This window comes from Plecotus auritus (genome assembly GCF_963455305.1).
Source record: "Plecotus auritus genome assembly, chromosome: 2".
NCBI lineage: Eukaryota > Metazoa > Chordata > Mammalia > Chiroptera > Vespertilionidae > Plecotus > Plecotus auritus.
In genome coordinates this window covers 6,894,188-6,917,145 of record NC_137771.1, presented here as the reverse complement: position 1 = coordinate 6,917,145, position 22,958 = coordinate 6,894,188, and the positions used below count along the sequence as shown (strand labels likewise).

The window sequence follows — 22,958 nt, the reverse complement described above, 5'->3', positions numbered from 1 at the left end:
TTTTAGGTGGGTCTCTTATGACACAATATGGCTGGAATTTTAAAAAAATTACCAATATATGATTATGACATATACAAACCATCTCATTTTTATGCCTGTTAATGATCAAACTTTATGTGCGTTTTTTTTCTCCTTTCTTGTCTTTTTTGCTCGTTTTTCCTTCCTTACAAATGTCTTGGAACGTACACATCCTTTTTCTATTCTTTCAGTGGTTATCCAACACATTTTAATTTGTGTATTTATTTTGACAAAGTCTAAAGTTAATTCAGCATTTACCCTCCCTCGACAAAAACAAACAACAACAAAATAAACGAACAAGTAGACAAACCAAAAACTGAAGACTTTATAACACTGTTTCTGGTTAACTCCCCCTGAACTATATAATTATTGTCGTGAACGCTAAACCACATTTACTATTTCCTTCATGCTTCTCAGATCTTCCTTATAGAAAAATGTCCTTCTTCCACAAAGATTCTTTATACGTTTCAGTCTGGAAGGTCTGTTGGTGATAAACTCATTGTCATTTCTCTAAACGTCTTTATTTCACCCTCATCCCTGAAAGTTAACTCACTATTACCAACTTCAGGCTGACCGTTATTTTTATCACCACTTTGATGATAACATTCCTGTCTTCTGACGTTTATTGTGGCTGCTGGCAGGTCATCGGTTGCTGGTGTAATTGTCGTTCCTTTTCGGATGCTATCTTTTCTACCTGGCTGCTTTGGGGATCTCAATGTTTGTGTTTGGTGTCCTGCAGTTTTTCTTCATCCATTCATTCTACCCCATCATAAAGCACTTACTGGGGGCGGGCACTGTCGCAGGTGCTGAAAGGACAGCAGTGCGTGAACGAAGTTCCAGCATGAGGATTCTAAGTGTGGGGGCTGGGCACTAGGCCTTGACCTCTTTGTACTGGGGACAAGCCAGGATGGGCCAGACACCTGGGGCCCAGTAGTCAATGCCCATCCCAATCAGTGGGGTGGGGCCCTGGCCGAAGGACCTTCAGAGCTTCTGGACAGTATCAGTTCCGGTCAGCTCTGAGGCCAAGACCCAGGGTCAACCAGGAAGGGGTCACCTATGGTCTCCTGACCCCACATCATCACAGGCTGGAGGAGCAACCCCACCAACCACTTAGCTGCTCTCTCAGGAGCCCCTCCGGGGCCAGGCACTTCACATTTCATTTGCATCACTGCCCTCTGGCAGGCACCAGTCCCGTCCAGAGACACTGAGGCCAGAGAGGCTAAGGGGCACAGGGGCACACAGCCAACCAATGGCAGAGCAAGACTCAAACCATCCCCCGGGTCCGCCGATTCAGAGAAGCAGACATCCATCTGCCACACTGAACACAGCCCCCGGTCATGGGCCCCTGCCTTCTCCTGCCACAGCACAACAGGCCGCTCAGTCCAGGCGCCCTGGGGTTCGCAGCAGAAACCTTCCTGGGAATGGCAGGTCCAGGCGCCAGCCCTGCTGGGGTATTAAACATGGCTCAACGCACATCCAACTACAGAATTCCCCAAACTTTAATGCCATGCCGCTGAGAAGGGAAGCTGGGGGCTGTCGTGGGTCTCACGTTTAGTCGACACCGCCTGCCTCCAGCCCCGGGGTTCCCAGGAGCAAGTGACCAGGTAGTGAGAAGCACAGCACCTCACCCTATACCACAGACCTCCTTCTGCGGGGGGCTAGAGGGGTGGGGGGGACTCGACAACTGCGGGGAGGCTCAGGGCGGGGGCGTCACTGGCCCTTAGAGGCTGGATTCTGCCCGGCTAAGGAGTGACTTGGCCTGGGGCCTGCACAGACCAGCTAGGGGTGGAGGTGAGGAAAGGGACCACGGTTCCCAGCCTGGGACCAGTGAGGTACTTGGAAGTGGGTGGGGGTCTCGGGGAGCGTGGGACGGTGTGTGCACGGAGCCATTCAGGCCACACCTGAGATAGGGAATAGGACACGTTCCACATTAGGTCCAAGAGAGGGGGGGTCAGGTGCAGCCGTAGATCGGTGTCCAGGGCACAAGGAAGGCCCTGCTGACCAACCTCCCTTACAGTTAGTGATTCTGGCCCCTGAGCTGCGGCCAGGGCAGCGGGGCTGGCTTCAGTACCCTTGGGAGGTGGGACCCTTGCCCTCCACGCCTGCATAAAAGTCTGTGGGGGCCTCTGATGAGTCAATAGTCTGGTAGGCACTGCGCTCATGTGAGGATCCAGAACCTAGGGGGCGGGGAGACGGAGAGAAAGCAAAAATGAGGGGTGAGGCTCAGGACATTCCACTGAGTCCAAACCAAGATCCACTCCGCCCCCACCAGGCGGGCCAGAGCCGGCATCCTGGCACCCAGGGCAGTGACAGTGGCCACAGCCCCAGATACCAAGCCTTTCACCATAATGTTCATTCAATCCTCCCACATCCCTACGGAGCAGGCATTTTTACTGTCCCCGCTTTATAGATGAGGAAACTGAGGGTCAACGAGATGAACTGTCTTGCCTGAGATCACACAGCTCAAAGCTGAGGACGAGGATGCAAACGTGGGCGCTGTGTTCCTCCATCCCAGCGATTTCCCACCTTGCTCATATGGCATCCACACTAATCACTAAAATTCTGTGGCACACCAAAACATATCTTTTTTGCCAATCTGACAAAAAAAAATAAGTATAATTTTGATTCATTCACACTGGATGGCTGTTGTGTTGGCTGCTATAATTTCTTTCCCTGACAGTCTAAGGGAAAAGAGGTCAGTGCTCCTGACTAAACAGCCAGGTACCGCGTGTTTTAAAAATTCTCGCGGCGCACGGGTTGAAAGTCACTGCTCTATCCAGAAGGCCCAGAGCCTGGCCGTGGCAGAGCCCAGAGGCTGGGGCCAGGGTGCGAGGCAGGCGGCAGGGCCCACACTCCACACTCCCATCCCCACGCTGCTCATTTGTCCCATGATCCTGAACAAGGGCCTCAGTTTCCCCATCTGTCCAATGGGAGGAATGTTACTGGCTCCCCTCACCCCAGGACAGGCCCAGGCAGGGCAGGCCACAGGCCACTCCTGCCTGCCCTGGGCCCCACCGCCAGGCAGGTCACCGGTCACCCTCGGCCTCTCTCAGGAGTGACCGTAGGAAACCTCACCCATCTCTCCCCACTTCTGAGAGAGAGAGGAACTGAGAACACGTGGGCAAGAGCAGGACAGTGGCTCAGCCACCACGAGGAGGAGCAGAACCAGGTGAGGCCGTGCAGCAGGGCAGTGCGGGGCTGGCTGAGGGAGAGGCCGGGAGGCAGGGTAAGCCCTGCAGGTGAGCGCTGCCTTCGGCGGAGGCTCCCTGGCTCATGCCGGCACCATCTCTCCCTTGGCCACCCAGATCCCAGGAGACAGGAGAAGGGGGCTCTAGGGATGGGCTGGTGGGAGCTGAGAAGAGAGGGTGGCCCTGAAGGTGCCTCGAGTCTCAGGCTGCAGACTGCCCAGAGCTGCCCGTGGAACCGGATCACTCCCCCAGCTGTATCCGGTGTTTGGGCTCAGAGGGAGTCCTGGCTGCTGCCCCCAACTCTGCCTCTAGCCTGATGGCAGGGCAAGGTCGCCCCAGGCTGGGACAGCTGTGTGCACAGAGCCACGCAGGCCACACTGAGATGGGGAATGGTACACGTTCCACATGAGGTCCATTAGGGCTGGCTTCAGTACCCTTCAGCGGAGACCAGGAGCTGGCACACCTTAGGGGCAGGGGCTGCGGGGGAGGCAAGGGGGAGGCGGAGGAGCCGTGGTGAGCTGGCAGTGTGCTCACCTGAAGGGTGCTCACCAGGGAGGATCAGGATCCCGCCCCCGCGCTGCAGGTATATTTGGTAGACCAGGAAGCAGGAGAAGGGCTTGAGGAGCAGGCTGAGGATGGCCATGCCGGCGCCGAAGCGCCCTGTGTCCAAGAGGCCGACCCGCGGGTAGAAGATGCTGATGTGGATGATGTCCAGGAGGATGGTGAGCACGAAGCCGCCCAGAAACTGCAAGACAGGCCGGCACAGAGCCCAGGCGTGACCACGTGGCATCAGAGTTCATAAGCACACTTCCTCCCCGTCCCGCCCCTGTCATGTAACCAGGCCGGAAGCTGCATTTGAGCCCTACTGTGACCTCAGGGGTTGCTGGAAAACAGGCCCAGCAAGCAGGCAGGACCCTGTGGATGAGATGCCCGATGGGACTGCAGAGTGGAGCGGGGATGCGGGGGGGTGGGGGGGTCCCTGAGGTCCAGCCCCAGCCTGCCAAGCCCCCTCACCCAAGCCCCCGCCCATCTCCCGTCATCCTTGAGGCCATGACAAGGTACAAAACTTGGTTCTAGAACCTCTGAGATGGAAGGCACCTCAGAGTTCACCCACTCTGTCTCCACCACCAAGGAAATCCCTTCTCTGTCATCCTGAGAGGCCCCAGCCACCACCCTTCAGGGCTTAGTGGGTGCTGAGAAGCCCCCTGCCCCCAGGGAGAGCTTAAGTGGGGTGTATCCACTTTGACCTCACAAAGTAGTGGAGTTCCCTCTTTGCTGGTCTCCTCCTAAAAGGGGGTCCTGGCGGGGTGGGGGTCTTGAGTACTTATGACCCTCGGGGCATGGCCAGCCTGGGGCACTGGTGGGACCCCGCCCCATGCCTTTCTGTGGGAAGACAAGGAGCCCAGTCCGGGCTCTCTGAGCCAGGCAGGCAGAGAAGCAGTCAAGCTAGCAAACACACGCGGGCTACAGCCTGGCTTTAGAAAATGGGCAATAGGAACAGGCAGAAGATTGGAACAGGTGCGGGGAAGACAGAGCAGGGGCCACAGATCATCCTGAAGCCAGGCCCAGTGCTGCTTCCCCGGCTCACCATGCTTATAGCGTCGAGGGAATCCCGCTGAGCAACGGCCCACACGCCCAAGGCCAGGGCGGAGAAGTTGGCCCAGGCATAGGGGCCCCCGAACACGAGGCAGCCCCTGTGGGAAGATGGATCTGAGTCAGGTTAGCCGGTGACTGCTCCACAGGTGCCCACCCCTCCCACAGGTTACCTCCCTGGAGCGCCAGGGTCTCAGGGACCCTCTGAGAAGAGGCCACAGTCGGCCAGGCCTCTTGTGCCCCAGCTGTGAGCCAGGAACATCAACAAATCCCATCGGTTCTGCTTCCCAAATGGCTCCCTTCAGGTCCAAACCGCCATCCTCTCCTGCCCGCACGTACCAGCCCGCCTGCCACAGGCCTGCTTCCTTCCACTCCTGCCCCCTCCGGGCCATTCTCTAAATAGCAACCAATAAAGTTCATCTGGTGAGATCTCCTCCGCTCAAAGTCCTACCAGTTCTCTGTCCCACTTGAAATAAGAGACTCTCTCCCATGGCCAAAGGGGCCTAGTGGGAGCCACTGGTGACACCTGTGCCTACCTCTACCCTGAACACCTGGCCCCTTTTTGTCATTTCAGACTCAGCTCAAATGTTAACCAAGACTCCTTCCCTGACCGCCCCATTTTGAATGCCATCTCATCACCGTCTAATACAATGCCCACCCTATTTTATTTCTTAGGGTATTGCTACTAACTCATGTTTACTTATTGTCAACCCAATGAAAATACTAATTAACACAGAGCCCTTACTAGTATCTGGCACATTTCTAAATGCTTTGAATGAACTCGTTTATGTGCATTTGTGTTAACAACTCAGGGAAGGAGGCACTATTGTTATCCTCACGTTACAGGTGAGGAAGCTGAGGCACAGAGAGGTCAAGTAACCTGCCCGAGATCCCACAGCTGCTAAGTGGCGGCGCTGGGATTTGAACCCAGGCAATCTGGCTCAAGAGGCCATGCTCTTTTAATATATATATATATATATATTTGTATTGATTTCAGAGAGGAAGGGAGAGGGAGAAAGAGATAGAAACATCAATGAGAGAGAATCATTGATCGGCTGCCTCCTGCACGCCCCCTACTGGGGATGGAGCCTAGGCATGTGCCCTGACAGGGAATTGAACCGTGACCTCCTGGTCCATAGGTTGACACTCAACCACTGAGCCACGCCAGCCGAGCAAGAGGCTGTGCTCTTATTTGCCGTTTTCACTGGACCTCCACTGCCCCAGCGCGCAGTGAGGCGCTTCATACACTTAAACAACAATCCCGAAAGCGCACCATCCCGAAAACTCGTCAAAGCAGTTCAGCGTAGAATGCAGTGAGGCTCCACAGTCTTTGAGTAAGTAATCTCATCCTGGGGTTTTCAAAGCAAGTGCTGGGGCCGAAGGAAGCCCAGGCTCACCAGCTCCGAAGCTAGAGGAGTGTGGCTGAGAAATCTGTGTCTGACCTCACTACCGGATGAGGGCTCGGAGCTCCTCGGAGGCAGTGATGGCCAAGGCCTCTGGGGACTGCCTGCCCCTCCAACATCCCCGGGACATGGGCTGCTTGCTGACGATCTTCTTGACAAAGGTGCTATTTAGTCTTGGGACTGACTGGGACACAGGAGACATGAGGACCCGTATCCCAGGAGACAGGTGGACACAGAAGCGGACACACCTGTGGAGCCACTTACCAGGTCGTCAGCAGCCAGTGAACCAGGAGGATCACCTGTGGCACAAAGAGGAGAAGGGGGGAGATCTGTGAATGTGACCGCCATGGGGAGCAGGGGGTGGGGGAGCTTGTGGCGCCAGAAGACCCAGGAGGCCACTGCCTGGCACCTGATAGGGCGACACAGATGTCTGCAATGGCGAGTGAACCGGTGGTGGAGGAGGAGGAAGGCCAGGCCAGGCAGGGCATGCTGCCACTGCACTCCGCCCCATTCCCTCGGGGCAGCTGACCCCCACACCCCTTCCTGCTTCTGAAGGCCGGAGGCTCTTTTGGGGAACCGGGAATCTGCTCGGGGATGGAGGACACCTTGATGGGAATGGCCAGGGTGGTGGTGAGGCGCTCAAAGAGGCTGATTTCTTGGGATTCTAAAGCTGGGGTGCTCTGTGGGGCAGGAGTGGGGGTGCAGCTGGGGGGCAGGGGCCTTGAGGGCCTTGGAGTGTGGATTTCATGCCACAGAGGAAGCCACGGGAGGCTCTTTGGCAAGGAAGCACCTTGGTATGATTTATGCTCAGGGAAAAAAAAAACCCTCTGGCTTTTTTGTAACATTGTACCCTTTTTTATTGCCCCATATGTCCTTAAAGGAACAGCCCCCTGGACTGGAACTGGCCTCCACTGCTGGTCATGGAAAGGGAACTGAGAAGAAGCCACTGTGCCTGGAGTAGAAGATAAGAGGAGAGTTGGGGAGGGATGGCAGCTGGGGCTGGGCAGGGCTGGCCCTGGGGGTGGGGGTGGATTCTGATCTTTATCCTAAGAGCCAGCCACTGCCCCCTCTGTTCTGCAGGAACCCCTGCCCACAGAGGAGAGAGATGTGCCCAAGGCCACACTGTGACCAGCCACAGCGGTCCTGGTATCTGCCTTCCAGACTAAGAGGAGGAGCGGAGGAAAGAGGCTCAGGGGACAGTCACAGCACCACCGTGGCCCTGAGAATTAGCACCTGACCCTTTCCACGGTGGGTTTCTGTCTCAGAACCGGTTTTCCTTTCCCAGGGCTCTGGCTCCGACACCCAGACTGTGCGCACCCACGTCTGCACCCAAGGGCCCCGCAGAGCCTGGCTTTCTGGTGAGAGGAGAGGCTGAGACCAGGAGGGCCGTGATCCGCAGGGAAGCGTGTGGGAAAGTCACTCTGTGACATAAAGGCTTTTCCTAGAGACGGAGGGGCCTGGGAGACAGAGGAAGAATCTGGCTGAGGTTTAAAACGATGCCATCTCTTGCCCTGGCCGGTTTGGCTCGGTGGATAGAGCGTCGCCCTGCGGACTGAAGGGTCCCAGGTTCGATTCCGGTCAAGGGCATGTACCTTGGTTGCGGGCACATCCCCAGTGGGGGGTGTGCAGGAGGCAGCTGATCAGTGTTTCTCTCTCATTGATGTTTCTAACTCTCTATCCCTCTCCTTTCCTCTCTGTAAAAAATCAATAAAATATATTTTAAAAAAAACAAAAGCGCCGAAACCGGTTTGGCTCAGTGGATAGAGCGTCAGCCTGTGGACTGAAGGGTCCCGGGTTCGATTCCGGTCAGGGGCATGTACCTTGGTTGCGGGCACATCCCCAGTGGGAGGTGTGCAGGAGGCGGCTGATCGATGTTTCTCTCTCATGTTTCTAGCTCTCTGTCCCTCTCCCTTCCTCGCTGTAAAAAATCAATAAAATATATTTAAAAAAAAAAAAGCAAAAAAAAAAAAAACGATGCCATCTCTTGAGAAGAAAAGGGCGTACCCTGGAAATACTGCCCATCCTCAAAACACATCCGGCCCCTTCCGTGTGACAGCACTTCTGTTTCAGAAACATTTAAGAAGCTTAGCACGATCTGATCACTTCGCTTAAGCCCCTGGGAAAAGAAACCCACCGAAGAGCAAGCCTCCCTTTCCTCGGTTTTCCCAGCTTGGTAATGGGAGGGCACACCCACAGGCCTATGACCAGGCCTATGTCCAGGAAAGCTCCCTAAGAAACCCGGCCGAACCGGCCCTGCCTTCTCCACTGTTCCCTGGAGAACAGTGACTCATCTCAGCGCAAAAGAACTGTCCGCAGGCTCTGGGGGAGGTTTCCGGTAACAAGGGGCCACCTGGGATTCTCAGGTCCGGCCACGGAGGACGGGGGAGGGAGGCGCCGGGGCCTGAGGATGTGCCTGGGCGGCCGGACCGCTCCTGGCTGGGCAAGAGGAAAGGAAGACCCGAGCTCTCCTTCATGGGGGGGAACTCTTCACACAGTGCTCGGCCGAGGGCAGCTGCCCAGCTCGTTTCCAGATGTGTCAGAAGACCGGGCAAGAGAGGGTCAAAGAACCAAGGTAGCAGGGCGGCGTAGGATGCTGGGTTAGGAGTAAGACACCAGGGTTCTGGTCCGGGGACCGGGTCCCTTGGTGTCTGTGAAATGGAGGCAATGCCCATCACCCATATGTCCCGGGCGGGTGCCTCAACCGCAGAGTCAGGCATCTGGACATATGTATCCGCTGAATAAGCAGCGGTACCGGCGTGGGACAGGCATCCTGCAACAGCGTTAACAAGAGCAACCCCTGCTCCTGAGGAGGGCGTGCCTACCACGTGTCCACACTGCCCCGAACACTTGGCCCGTGGCATCCCTGCAACTACATGGGGGAGAGTGTTAATCCTGTTTTACTTATGAAGAAACCGAGGCTGTGAGAGAGTACGCGAACTGGACCAGAACATAACACGCATCAACAAGACAGCCCAGATGCAAATCTCAGAACTGGTTTATCTGTTCCGAGTTTTTATGCCAATGAAAACAGATGCCACACCCCCTCCTGGACCACTGGCTCCACCTCTTGTCACCCTAGAACCGTGGTCGGCAAACTCATTAGTCAACAGAGCCAAATATCAACAGGACAACGATTGACGTTTCTTTTGAGAGCCAAATTTTTTAAACTTAAACTTCTTCTAATGCCACTTCTTCAAAATAGACTCGCCCAGGCCCTGGTATTTTGTGGAAGAGCCACACTCAAGGGGCCAAAGAGCCGCATGTGGCTCGCGAGCGGCCGTTTGCTGACCACTGCCCTAGAAGATAGGGTTTATTTTTGTCCTCTTTTGACAGCGAGGAAACGGATCCTCGGAGGTTAAGGAACCTGCTCAAGGCCACGCGACTAGTAAGTAGCAAAGCCTGGCCCTGAATGCAGGTTTGGCCCCAAGGCCCGCGGGACACTGTCAGGACCGGGAAGAGCAAGGGCAGGGTGGGTGGAAATGCGGTTCAGCCTGGGGGAGGGAAGGCTCCGGGGACACCAAGGAGTTATGAGGACCTGGACTTGGACCCTTTGTTTGCCGCGAGAGCCCATGGGGGCGGGAATGGGGGTGGAGAACTTCCCAGACAGGTGTGGTCAGATCTCAGATCAACATACAGATCAATACATGGAATATATTCCCACCAGTCCCGTGCCAACACGACCTGTGACGTGAGGTAGTGCGATCCCCGAGGGTGGCTGAGGCTCAGGGACACCCGTCAGGGCTGCCCTCGAGGGGAGACAGAACCAGGCAGTGGCTAACCGTATGGAGCCAAATCTGTGGGTCAGATCCTGGCTCCATGACGCAGAAGCTGTGTGACCGTGGGCAAATCACCTGCCCTCGCAGAATGGCTGCTTGCTCTTCCGTATATTAGGGCCAACATGCCTTTCATAGGGTTGCTGTGCGGATCTAGCGGTACAGGGAGGTGGAGAGGTTTATGAAACCCTTAACACAGTGCCTACCAGGTAGTCAGCCCTTGATACCCAGCTGTCCTGAATTCTTAACCCTCATTCGACACGATCCCCCACTCCTTCCCAGGGGCCTCTTTCAACAGGGACTCATGAACCAAGTCTAGTCCTTTCCGGGCTCCTCTCAATGTCATTCCTCCAGCACAGGACTCGCCTCATGACAGGGCTCAAGTTAGGGCCTGTCCTTTGTGCAAAGGGCCTGGGGCGACTATTTCTTCTCATCTGGCACCACTGCCCACCCTGCCGGGGCACAAGCGGGCAATTGGCCAATGAAGAAGTGGGGAGGGCCGAGACCGGTTTGGCTCAGTGGATAGAGCGTCGGCCTGCGGACTGAGGGGTCCCAGGTTCGATTCCGGTCAAGGGCATGTACCTTGGTTGTGGGCACATCCCCGGTGGGAGGTGTGCAGGAGGCAGCTGATCGATGTTTCTCTCTCATCGATGTTTCTAAATCTCTATCCCTCTCCCTTCCTCTCTGTAAAATATCAATAAAATATATTTAAAAAAAGAAAGAAAGAAAGAAAAAGTGGGGAGGGAGTGCAGGGGCACAGGGGCGCATTTCCCAGCTCCCCTGGGGCCCTGATCTCGGAACATCTAAGTGGCCAGTGAACGAGGAATCAGCAGCTGCCCTCCGTAGGGTGGCCAGACTTAACAACAACACAGAACACCCAGCTAATTTTTAATTTCGGGTCATGAATGTTTTGTTAGTATGTCCCAAATATTGCGTGGAACACACTTATGCTAAAAAATTACTCATTGTTGATCTGAAATTCAAATTCAGCTGGATGGCCTGTATGCGACCTGGCAACCCCAGTCCCTCAGGGCCTCCCAGCACTTACTTGTCTCTGACTAGCAGCAGCGAAGACCCTTAGAGACAGAGCGTCTTATTTCCCACGTCAAGGGAAGGACCAGCTGTTTCATTCCGGGCACCGGAAGCTCACACATGTGGCGGTGCTTGGCTGCCAGGCCCATAAAGTTGCTCAAAAAACAGCCCCTGATGTACCTAAACTGTCAAGGCAGAAGTCAGCCCCAACTTACTTACTGGGGGCCAGCAAAGGACAGCTTTGAAATCTGACCTGGTGGGTTCAGATCCTGACTCTGCCACCTAATCCCTGTGGGACGGCGGCAAGTTATTGGCCTGATCTGAGCCGAAGTTTGTTCATCCGTAAAAAGATGACAGGATCAGCTTTCTCGGGAAGCTGCTGTGATTAAATAAATAACCTGGCATACCACAGACGCCCCTTTCGGTTCCTGCACCTCTGCCCATCACCTGATTTTCCCTTCGCATTATTTTAGGCAAGTCTCTAATCAGAGGAAAGGCGGTTGGCCTCAATTAACCCCACTGAGATAGAATGAGTATGAATACCAACAAAAAACCTCAGTTGCCCTTAAGTAGATTTCTTCCCAGCTAACACGTGACTCCAAGCCCACTCCCTCGCTCTAGCCATCTCTCCAGGCAGCTGCTGACTGCAAGCTTCAGGGAGGTTTGCCCCAGCAAGTGTGATAGCAAAATAGCACAGCCTCCTCTCATAACCCAAATATGGACGATGTGTTATTTTGTAGTCATTTATCGCGTGGGTTCGGTTCCTTGAGTACCAGACACCACTGGCTGCTAAATGATTTGTCATGTGTGAATATTCCTGAATAAAGTCTCAAAGGAGACAGCATAGAGACTCAAAATGGAAACTTTGGTCCAAGGTTCACAGCCTCCTGATCAAAGCTAAGGTCTGGGGCCCTTTGCCGCAAATACAACCAAGCAAGGGGGGTGAGGGGGGGCGGAGAGAAAAAGAAGAACAGCCAAGGGCACCCTGGGGAGCTGAGGAGGCGGCTCAGGAAATGAGGACACCCCAGGAAGCCCAGCAGGGTTTTACTAAGTGTACAAAGTTGGGGTTTTCTGCTTTTAAACAACTTCGACTGGAGTTCGTGTTTCTTAGGAAATAAGGTCGCAGGCTTTACATAGTTTGGAAAAACGACTTGTCTGGGAAATCTAATTTTCTTACCCTGATGTAGCAAGCAAACGAGGCTATCGGGCGGTACTGGGAGGCCAGGTAAAAGGTCTCGAGCCCCTCTCTCCGTGCAGGGGGGTGTCCCGCTTCGACCCCCCGCCCCCCGCCCCAGGGCCCAGTGAGCCCCTCCCCTGCGCCTTCCTCCTTCTCCAGGGGAATTCTGGGCGGGTAGGCCAAAGCGATCCTCTGCGGCTGGGCGCTGGGCCTTTTTCTGAACCCCAATCCCTGCCGAGGTTTGTCTGCCCGCCTCCTCACCTGGCGTCTGTACATTCTCTTTCTCTCCACCCCACCTCTCTCTCAAACTCTTGGCCCTCTCACCTCTAAAATCCTACTTTTAAAAAGCAAACGAGGGCCCTGGCTGGCTGGCTCAGTTGGTTGGAGTGTCCTCCCATAAACTAAAAAGCAAACGCCCCCCACACTCGGGAGACCCGCCCCGCGCCCGCGTGCCCGCGGTGTGGCCACCCCCGCCCCGCCCCAGCCCGCCCGTCGCCACCTTCAGGCTCACGGCGGGCTGATCCATCCCGACCTAGGCTGAAGGCACCAGCGCGACAGCCGTGGAGGCTCCAGATCTAGGAACTCCGGATGAAAACTTGCCAGTCCCGCCCAGCCCGCTACCCGGGCTCCAACCCCTGCTCAACTCCCGGCCACGTGAGTCGAATCACGAGACCGCTGTCCGGTTGCTAGGAGATGGCGTCGGGCTGCAAGTGCGTCCTCCAGCCCCGGGCTCCCGCCACTCCCTGCTCAGGCAGTTCCCCCGACGGCTGGAGAACCCCAGGGTTTGTCACAAAGGGCGCAATATCTTGCCTCGTTAATATCCCAGGAAGTGGACTGATAGGACCACCTGCAGCCGGGAGAGCTTGGGGGAATGTCCAGGTGCAAACTGCAGGTGTGGCAACAGCTGGTGTCTCATTTCTTAGGGCATCCTCTCTCCTTCCTACTTCCCGATGCTAAAGTGGAGACGTTTACAGCACCTACCTCCTAGGATCTAAATGAACGAATTCATGTTGTTAAAGAAAAATTATTTTGACACTTGTTAAAATGGTAAGGAGGACTTTATTCAAGACTTTTGCAATAGGAATATTGCAAGAGAAGAGAGAAATCAAGCTTAATTATGAAAACAGCAAGGACAGCCCTAGCTGGTTTGGCTCAGTGGACAGAGCGTCAGCCTGCAGAATGAAGGGTCCTGGGTTAGATCCTGGTCAAGGGCACATACCCGGGTTGGGGGCTTGATCCCCAGTAGGGGGCGTGCAGGAGGCAACCAATCAATGATTCATGATCATCATTGATATTTCTCTCTGAAGTCAAAAAAATATTTTTTAAAAAAAGACAGCAAGGACAAATGGGGTTTTATAGCCAAGCAGCGGAGTGGCAGGTGGGGGGTGGGGGTGTAGGAGACAATGGATGGAAAATTACCAAGAGGAGATGTCAAGGGTAGGTGGGATTATGCTAAACTGACCTAGCAGGATTTCTGCTAAAGGCAGGTCAAGGGCTTAGACATCAAAAGTGCCAGGATGGGGAGAAGGGGGAAGGAGAGGGGGAGGGGAAGGGGGAGGGGAAGGAGGGGAATTTGATCAGATACAGATACTGAGGTGATCAGATATCTTGCTAAAATGGGCTTATGCAGGCCCAGCAGGAACAGGACAGACACAGGGGCCAGGGTGAGGCCTAGTCAAGGAGAGGAGCCTACTAAAGTTTGGTCAAGGATAGAGTTTTTGTCCGGGTCAAGTGCCTGGCACTTAGTAAATGATTAGTATGTATCAGATATTGTTATTATCAATACCCACGGGGCCAATGGTTGGTGCCCACTTGAGTCAAGAAATATTCTCCATGCACCCCAGATCCTAGAGGTGTTTAACCCAAGCCTGTAGGTCTGTAACAAGACTGTGATCACCTTGTCAGCAGAAACTGCAAAACAATTTCTAGGATTAGAGTTGACATTTATTAAGTCCTTGTTTTGTGTCAGAGTGTGAAAAGCGCTCAGAGTAAACACAGCAACCGGATGCTGCAGGTACTGTTCTTATCCAGAGTTTCAGTGAGGTGACTGAGGTTATGGGAAGTTGAGAGGCTTGACCAAAGGCACATCACTAGTTGTATGAAACTGGGCTGGGACCCAAGGAGGTCTGGCTCTAGGACCTTGACATTCAGCCACTCAGCTCTACTGCCCAGGCTGAGATGCAAGGATGGAGGCAAGCAGGGGAAGACAGATTGGAGCCAGATGAAACAGAAGCTGCGTCTGTGGAATGTCCCAGCAGTTCACCCAGTGACACCGCATTCATCCCGACCAGCTGGGGCCAGAGGCGTGGGGTGGGGGTAGGGGTGGGGGCGGTGGTGTGGGTGGTGTAGATCCAGCTGGCCTGGGTGGGGATGGAGCCCTGAGAACAAAGGAAAGTGAAACTATTCTCAAAGGAGCCGAGTTCCTGGGAAGACGCAGTCATGACTATGGAAGGACAAACGGACTCCCCACAAAGCACATTCCACAAGGCTTTGGGGTGAGGAGGTCATTCTTTTTGAGTACACTTTGGGAAGTGAAGTTTAAGTTTTTCATGTCCCTCACCAGTACCTTCTGTCTCAGCCAAGCTTTATCTTTGTACCTTCAACAAAGAAACTGACATGCAGAATAGATGCATTCATTCATTCATTCATTTATCCATCCATCCAGAGAATAGTTATTGAACATCTACTTGGGTAAATATCTAGGAGAGGAGTGGCTGGATCATAGCGTGGGTGTATATGTAGCTTTTTAAGAAATTGCCAAACTGTTTTCCAAGTTGGTTGTACCATCCTGTTTTATTTTCTTTGTAGCACTTATCAACCTCAACACTTGCCTGGCACATAGTAGGTGTTCAGGGAATGAACCTGCACCAACTGAACACATTTGTGTGCACCGCTTCCTCCTGTCACAGGAACCCGGAAGACCTGCCGCCCAACGCCCTGCTTGTCCTCAGGGTGCCACCGATAGTCCAGACTCTGTCCAGGAAGCCACTTGGTGGATGCCGCTGGTTATGGAAATGGCCGATGAAGCAATCACAGCCATTTCCTTCCTATGGTTGCTTGTGTCCTTCAGGTAAAAGTATTTTTTTGGATCCCTGCCTTGTCCCCTCCTAGCAGAGTGGTCTTGGGCAAGTTACTTAGCCTCAGAGTGATTGTGGGGATCATGTGAGATAATTTACACAGCTTTCCTGGCACAGCTCCTGACACTTTGTAAATGCTCAGGAAGCAAATAGCTACCCTGCTGCTATGGGAAAAAACATAGCATCTTCCAGCGTCTCTCAGCATCTCCCGGCCCAGGATAAAGGCCAGGATCCAGGCAGCAGGGAAAGGCCCCTTTGATGGAGAGAGGACTCCACTCTGCCCTGTTCCTAGGAGCAAAGCCTGAGAGCTGGGCCTCAGCGTTTGAGTGTGCTGGCCTCCCCAACCCTGACCCCCCAGCACGGCCACTTTGCACCTATGTGACCTTGGGTAGACACTTAATCTCTGAAGTTTTTTCTTTAAAAAACAAAACCACACACACACACACACACACACACACACACACACACACACACACATATATATATATATATGTGTGTATATATATATATATATATATATATATATATATATTGATTTATTTCAGAGAGGAAGGGAGAGGGAAAGAGAGACAGAAACATAAATGATGAAAAAGAATCATTGATTGGTTGCCTCCTGCATGCCCCACACTGGGATCCAACCTGCAACCCAGACATATGCCCTGACCAGGAATTGAACCATGGCCTCCTGATTCATAGGTCAATGCTCAACCACTGAGCCATGCTGGCCAGGCCATCTGAAGTTTTTTCTGTATCTAAAAAATGGGGACAGTAACAGTCAATCCCAGAGCTGTGTGAGGCACAAAGGAGGCATCAAACACGAAAAGCTTTGAGATGATATCCAACTGCCCTTTGGTCCTCAAAGTTCTGGACACCCAGCAATTCTGATGTGGCCTGGCCTCTTCCTTTCCCCAGCAGGCAAATCAAACTGGAACAGAGAGAGAGTAGCCGAGGCACTGCCCGCAAGGCACAGGTGCCCGTGAGCACGCAGGGCCCTCCACATCAGAGAAGGTATGGGGGGCAGCGCGTGGCTCTTGGGGGCACAGGGAATGTTGCTGGGATTTGATCTGGAGACCTGTCCTCCAGCGTTTCTGCTCAGCATGTCACAAACACGCTAGCTGCGTGTTCCTTGGGTTGGGGAAGGAAGGCCTGGCTTCTTGTTGTCAATGCTGTTCTTTGTGCGACCTCTCTCTCTTTCTCTTTCTCTCTCTCTCTCTCTCCCAGCTTCTGGGAACAGAGACAGTGGGAAATGAGGCAGAAGTGAAGGGACAGAAAGAATAGAATCCTGTGGTTTGGAGTCTGTGGTTCTCCTGGGCTTCCAGACTTCCTCCTGCCTTTGGCCCAGGATCTGAAAGGATCATCACCATTAGGACTCACCAGTGAAATCATCATGTCAGTACCTCCACGCACTAAAGCCGGAAGGGGGCGTGACCACAGTGTCCCTACCTCCACTCACTAAAGCCAGAAGGGGGCGTGACCACAGTGTCCACTGTGTTTGTACCTCCACTCACTAAAGCAGGAAGGGGGCGTGACCACGGTGTCCACTGTGTTTGTACCTCCACTCACTAAAGCAGGAAGGGGGCGTGACCACGGTGTCCACTGTGTTTGTACCTCCACTCACTAAAGCAGGAAGGGGGCGTGACCACGGTGTCCACTGTGTTTGTACCTCCACTCACTAAAGCAGGAAGGGGGCGTGTCCACTGTGTCCCCACCACCACTCACTAAAGCAGGAAGGGGGCGTGACCACTGTGTTCCCACCACCACTCACTAAAGCAGGAAGGGGGCGTGACCACAGTGTCCACTGTGTTCCCACCACCACTCACTAAAGCAGGAAGGGGGCGTGACCACAGTGTCCACTGTGTTTGTACCTCCACTCACTAAAGCAGGAAGGGGGCGTGACCACGGTGTCCACTGTGTTCCTACCACCACTCACTAAAGCAGGAAGGGGGCGTGTCCACTGTGTCCCCACCACCACTCACTAAAGCAGGAAGGGGGCGTGTCCACTGTGTCCCCACCACCACTCACTAAAGCAGGAAGGGGGCGTGTCCACTGTGTCCCCACCACCACTCACTAAAGCAGGAAGGGGGCGTGTCCACTGTGTCCCCACCACCACTCACTAAAGCCGGAAGGGGGCGTGACCCAGGGGGAAGCACGAGCCTGGAGGGAGTCAAGGTGGGAGAGTCTGCTACTTCCCTCTTCCTGGGTTTTCTGGAGGAACCTGGACATTGCTGGGAGGTGCGAGAGCCCCCTTTTCCAGAAGAGACACTTGGTTTTTCTCGACTAGACAAAATGAGGGGGTCTGATTCAGAACTCTTTGTCCCAAGGGCACAGATTTCAGGCTCACAGCAGCATCCATCGCCGAGTGTTATGGGCCCAGCCAGGCTCCTTGAATACTCCTCCTTGAGCCTTAAAATGCAGCCAATAATCCCTAATGTTCCTGTTGTTTCACCATCTCATCAGGATCCTATGCAAATGACCACTGCATGAGCCCCATCCTGGCAAGTCCTCCCCATCACTCCGTGTGCTCAGGTGGGGCAGCGGAGAGCCCATCAGAACGCTCTGTGACCGCTTAGGGTGTGGAAAAGCGGAACAGACATGCCTGTGAGTGGCTGCATTCCAGGAAAAGGTTGTGTTCGACACCAGCCAGAAAGAGAGCGGGTTTCAGAGGCTGGTGCCCAAGACAGACAACCCATCGCCCGAGCGGCTCTCTCACTCTGTCCTACGGCATTTCTTCGTTCCCCTTACCCTCTCCAGCAATCCTCTTCATGTCATCACGTGTACATGTGTGTGCACGCACGCAGGCCCTCCCTAAATGTGTGCGGAGTGTCTCCCGCCTACCGCTGCCTATCCTGGTTCTGCTCCTCGGTGCCACTTCTGTCCCAGTTCCCCCTGTCCAGCCTTGTCTCTCCATGTGGCCTGGGTGGAATTCCCAGGGAGGCATGGAGGGCTCTGGCTGTGCCTTAGAGGTTGCTCAGACACACAAGTTATGGCCACTGAGCCCTGTGGGCCCCCAAGATGCCTCTCTGCCCGGGGCTTTTCCTGGTGTTTGCTTTCACCCTCTGTTGCTGGGCTGGCTCACTGCAGAGCATTCCTATCTGGCTCCCCGGCTCCCGAGCGGCAGTAAGAGAGCCTGTGCTCAGGTCGGGGAGATAAGAGAAGAATGAGGAAGCAGTGGAGGGTCATGCAGGGTGCTTCCAGAGCTTCTACCAGTTGGGAAGACCCTGGGAGGAAATCCCAGGGGCCTTCCTGGAGGCAGCGTGAAGGTGAGTGCAAGACCTTTGGTTCTGGCAGCCCAGGGCTGGGGCCTGCTCGAGGAGCTCCTGTCCCCTGCAGGCCCTGGCAGAAGCCCTGGGGGTCCTGGATGAGCTGGGGAGTGGGAGGGGGCGGGTCTGAGGACAGGTGACTGACTAAACGTGAGGCATTGGAAGGCAACATGGGGTCGGTGAACATAATCAGGTTTTGGATTTGGAGAGACTTGGGTGGTGTCCCTGGCACTTCACTGCTGTCACTGAGGCCTTTATTTCTCAATGCCTTCGTTTTTCTCCTCTGCAAAATGGGTGCAACCATTTCCAGCCATACAAGAGGACGGGTGCCTCATGCAGTGGGCACAGCTCAATAAACAGAGGCCAGGGTTGTATTTGGATGGATGCATCTCCCTTTCCTCTCCAAACATGTACAGTCCCCCCTTACCCATCCCTCCTTCTCAGCCTTAGACACACCCCACCGTGGATGCCCGAAACCGCGGAGAGTACCAAACCCTCTATATATCGAGCACTACATCTACTATGTTTTTTTCCCGATACAAACATGCATACCTATGATAAAGCTCAATTTATCAATTAGGCACAGTAAGAGATTAATGACAATCTATCTATCTATCTATCTATATATATAAAATAGAGAAATATGCTAATTAACCAGGACGCCATACGGGTTGACCGGACAGGAGGAGGTTGCGTGCACAGTGTTGGGGGCGGGGCGGCAGGGGCCTCCACGTGCCTGCGCTGGAGGAGGGCCTGATCAGCAGCGGCCGAGGCTGCTTCAAGGGCCGGAGAGGGAGGCAGGGCTGGACCGGCAGCGGCTGTGGCTGCTGCGGGGCCTGGGGAGTGAGGCAGGGCCGGACTGGCGACTGGAGGGTGGGCGGTGCCGCGCAATTTTGAATCGTGCACTGGGCTCCCAGTAACTAATAAAAATGGAACAATTATAACAACATCCTGCCATGAAAGTTATGGGAACGTGTTCTCTCTCTCAGAACATCTTGTCCTGGACTCACCCTTCTCGTGATGATGTGAGGTGACACAATGCCTGTGTGACGAGAAGAAGCGAGGTGAGTGAGTCACTATGAAGTAAAACAAGGGTGACGAGCACACGCCTGGCCACAATTGATCCGATAACCGGGACAGCGAACGGGGAGTTTAGTAAACAGCGTGGATACACTGGACACAGGATGGTTTATGTCTGGGGCGCACAGAGCAGGCTGGCGTGAGATTTCATCATGCTACTCAAAATGGCACCAATTTCAAATGTATGAGTTGTTTATTTCTGCAGTTTTCTGCTTAATAACTTCAGACCGAGGCTGATCTCGGATAACTGAAGCCACGGAAAGCAAAAGCACAGATAAGGGTCACAAGGGGGCCGTGGAGGTGAGCAGGGCTGGCTGCAGCTGCCACGGAGACAAGAGATGCCCTTCCGGTGCCAAGCCAGGCCACCCCCTCGCTAGTTCATGCTTTCCCAAGATGCATCGGGGCCTGCCCCGGCCCGGCCTCGATGGTGTTACTGAGTTCTTCCCCATCCTGCCGAAGTTGGCATCAGTATTTCCCGGCGCTCGGCCACCCAGGCCTGGAATGAGGCTGCCAGAGGCTGGCCTGCTGTGACCAGCCTCGTCATCTCTGTGGGGCCTTAGCTGCCTCAACCCTAAAATGGGGAAGGACATGAAAATATGAAACTCCCACACACGAGATCTGGTCGAAGGACCACAATGAGGCTCAGGTGAAGGCAGAGACCCCGTCTGCCTGGTTTATTGCTTAGCTCAGAGCAAATGCTCAGTGAAAAGTGAGAGTGAGAAAATGAACGAGATGTGGCGGGGAAAACAGAAGTGTTGAGTCCTCTCCAAAGGCCTGACCGTGCTCACTGCCTGCACAGACAGACCGCCTCCTGGAGGGGCAGAGAGAGACAGCAAGTCGGCTTATTAACCATCAGCTCTTTATTTACAGCGCAAGAGACCACATGCAACACAGGACTACAAGGGGGTAGCACCCCCCTCCCACTTTAAAGAGACCGCAGACCCCCCGGGAAGTTCCTAAGAGTCAGAACACCCAACTGAGGGCTCAAGCGCCCCGCTTGATTTTCTCCAAAAATAAAGACCAGTTCCAGCCCCGAGGCAGGGCCTCCGAGTTCACCCCTGACTGTAAATGTCCCTGAATCATCCCCATGTCCCTGGCCCAACCGTTCCCTACCCAGACCTGTCTCTCAGGTACAGTGTGTGAGAATGGCCCAGAGAAATTGTACAAACTCACAGGACTGGCCCCACCCCCGAGATTCTGATTCAGCAGGTGGGCCCCGGGGCCTGCATTCCCCCCCCCCCCCCCGCCGGCTCCAGGCCATGCCACGCAGCTGGGTCCTGGGGCACTGAGAATAAAGAGGGATAGGAAGCCTCCCAGAAGAGGCCACGGATCCTAAACCACAGCACCCCTCCTGACACAGAATGCAGAAAATACCCAATGGAAGCACCTGGTTCTGCAAACTGCTAGTTCCTGCCGCTCCCTCCCCAGCACACACACACAGACACCCTCCTCGCCATCTGCCACGAGAGCGAAGGTCATCACAGAGGTGCCGTGCCCCGTCCAGCCTGTGAAATGCTTTGCCTTTTGGCCCCTCTCACCACCTCTCCCAGCACCCACCTTCCCTTGCTGTTCTGTGTGTATCTCCACCCTCTCTCCAGCTGCAAAGGGAATCGCATTGCGGGAGCTGTGTGGCCACCACTCAGCATCGATGTATTGCCGGTGTTGAACACGCTGGGAGGGAGATCCACCCGAAGCATCTCCGAGGTGGAGGGGGTTGTGGCTTTACGATCCGACGTGTGTGTGTCTCAGTTACTCCCCGAAGCAGAAGCTGCCACTTTCCCATGAGGCTTGGCCCCTGTAGCCTCTGACCTCGGGGCATTCCCAGCAGCCTGGGGAGCCACTCTTGGAGTCACCAGACAAATCCTGGGAAGGCAGCCCGTGGGAATGGTGACTGTCTCTGGGGAACGGCGGTATGACGCCACAGGAGGAATGCCGGAGGGCCCAGTGGCTGTCCCAGCAGCTATTGTTTTCCATTTGGCCCCCTGCTCAGCTCTCCCCGCAGCGGGGTGGGGTGTGCATTTTTAAAAACTCATGAACCTGTTATCTGCCCGGAGTCTGTGCACGCAGTTCTCCAAACCTCTGACCCAGAACCCACGTCCTCTTTTCGGACGCAGCATCTCGTGGCCCCAGTGTTCCTGGGGACACGCTTTGGGGAAGGAGCCTGAATGGTGACTTAGAAATGGTCTTTGATGATGCGATGGGTCGTTAGCAAAGAAGGAAACACCTACGAAATGTATCCTAGAAAATAAATCAACTAACCCTGGGGTCTTATTATGGGCTCAGCACTGTTAGAAGCACGTTATAAGGATGTGCAGTTACTTCTCACAATACCCCTATGAAGGAAGAGTCATTGTCCCCATTATACAGATGAAGAAATCAAGGCACAAAGACCTTAAGGAACTTCCCTAAGGTCAGGAAGGTGGTGAGAGGTGGAGCAGCTCTCGGCCCGGCTCCACGCTAGTCATCTGCAGAGCTTAGAAAACACAGGGACCCCAGATACAACCCTGACCAACAAAAGCGGACTCTCTGCAGATGGACCCTGGACACCGGTGCCTTTGAGGTCTGCCCAGATTATTCTAACGGGCAGTGCAGGCTGAGACGAGCGGACCAGAGCAGCATCTGCAAACCGTGGCCCGTGGGCCACGTCCAACCCACTGCCGATTTTTGCGCCACCTACAAGTTAAGCGAGGTTTTTACATTTTTAAATGTGCTTTAGAAAATCAAGAGAAGAACAGTAGTTTGTGACCTGTGAGAATTATACGGAATTCACATCTCAGTGTCCATAAATAGTTTTATGGGAACACTCTGGCCCTTTCTGGTAAAGTCCGCTGACCCCTGGATCAGAGAAAACTGGCTTCTGTACCAGCAGAATAAACTTAAGGTAGGCCTAAGAAAGAACTCTCCCCTCTCCCCCCAAAGAAAACAAGAAAGCACTTCCTGGCTGCCCGGCCAGGGTGGCTCAGTGGTTGAGTGTCCACCTACGAACCAAGAGGTCACCGGTTTGATTCCTGATCAGGGCACATGGCCAGGTTGTGGGCTTGATCCCCAGTTGGGGGTGTGCAGGAGGCAGCCAATCATTGTTTCTCTCTCACTGATGTTTCTATCCCTCTCTCCCTCTCCCTTCCTCTCTGTAACATCAATAAAAACATATTTATAAAAAGAAAAAGAACTTCTTGTCAGAGAAGTTTGTTAAACACTAAGGGGGCTTTGGGACCCCCCACCTCCCCCAGAGATAAGAGGATTCCACCCCGGCCCCCACCCCACTTTGCAAATGCCAAATGCCGGCAGCCAGGTCAAATAGGTATCGAGGCCCCAATTCTTAGCCATGGAACTCCCCTGGAGGACAGTGACAGTTCC

General features: G+C 54.2%; 1 protein-coding gene across 2 annotated transcripts; it reads right to left on the bottom strand.

Annotated features, from left to right (window-relative positions):
- Positions 1-320: 320 nt before the first annotated feature.
- AGTRAP (angiotensin II receptor associated protein) lies at positions 321-12,798 on the bottom strand. 2 transcript variants are annotated; one of them, XM_080654866.1, is made up of 5 exons: positions 12,684-12,798; positions 6,467-6,501; positions 4,795-4,900; positions 3,741-3,951; positions 321-2,195 (listed from the first exon to the last, which is right to left on the bottom strand). In XM_080654866.1, the coding sequence occupies exons 1-5, from the start codon at positions 12,708-12,710 to the stop codon at positions 2,083-2,085; spliced, it is 492 nt and encodes a 163-aa protein (XP_080510992.1). In that variant the 5' UTR covers positions 12,711-12,798; the 3' UTR covers positions 321-2,082. The 2 variants fall into 2 exon arrangements, with proteins under 2 accessions (XP_080510992.1, XP_080510993.1); XM_080654867.1 differs by having other exon boundaries at positions 1,501-2,195; positions 3,756-3,951.
- Between the last annotated feature and the right edge of the window lie 10,160 nt (positions 12,799-22,958).

Bases quoted from the DNA above. Each gene is read 5' to 3' on its own strand.
- AGTRAP (XM_080654866.1), bottom strand. From the start codon at position 12,710: ATGGATCAGCCCGCCGTGAGCCTGAAG. The intron at 3,952-4,794 runs GTGAGCCGGGGA...CCTGTCTTGCAG, and splicing joins CCCTCGACGCTATAAGCATG to TTTCTGGGCGGCTTCGTGCT. The intron at 2,196-3,740 runs GTGAGCACACTG...CCCGCCCCCTAG, and splicing joins CCCTGGTGAGCACCCTTCAG to GTTCTGGATCCTCACATGAG.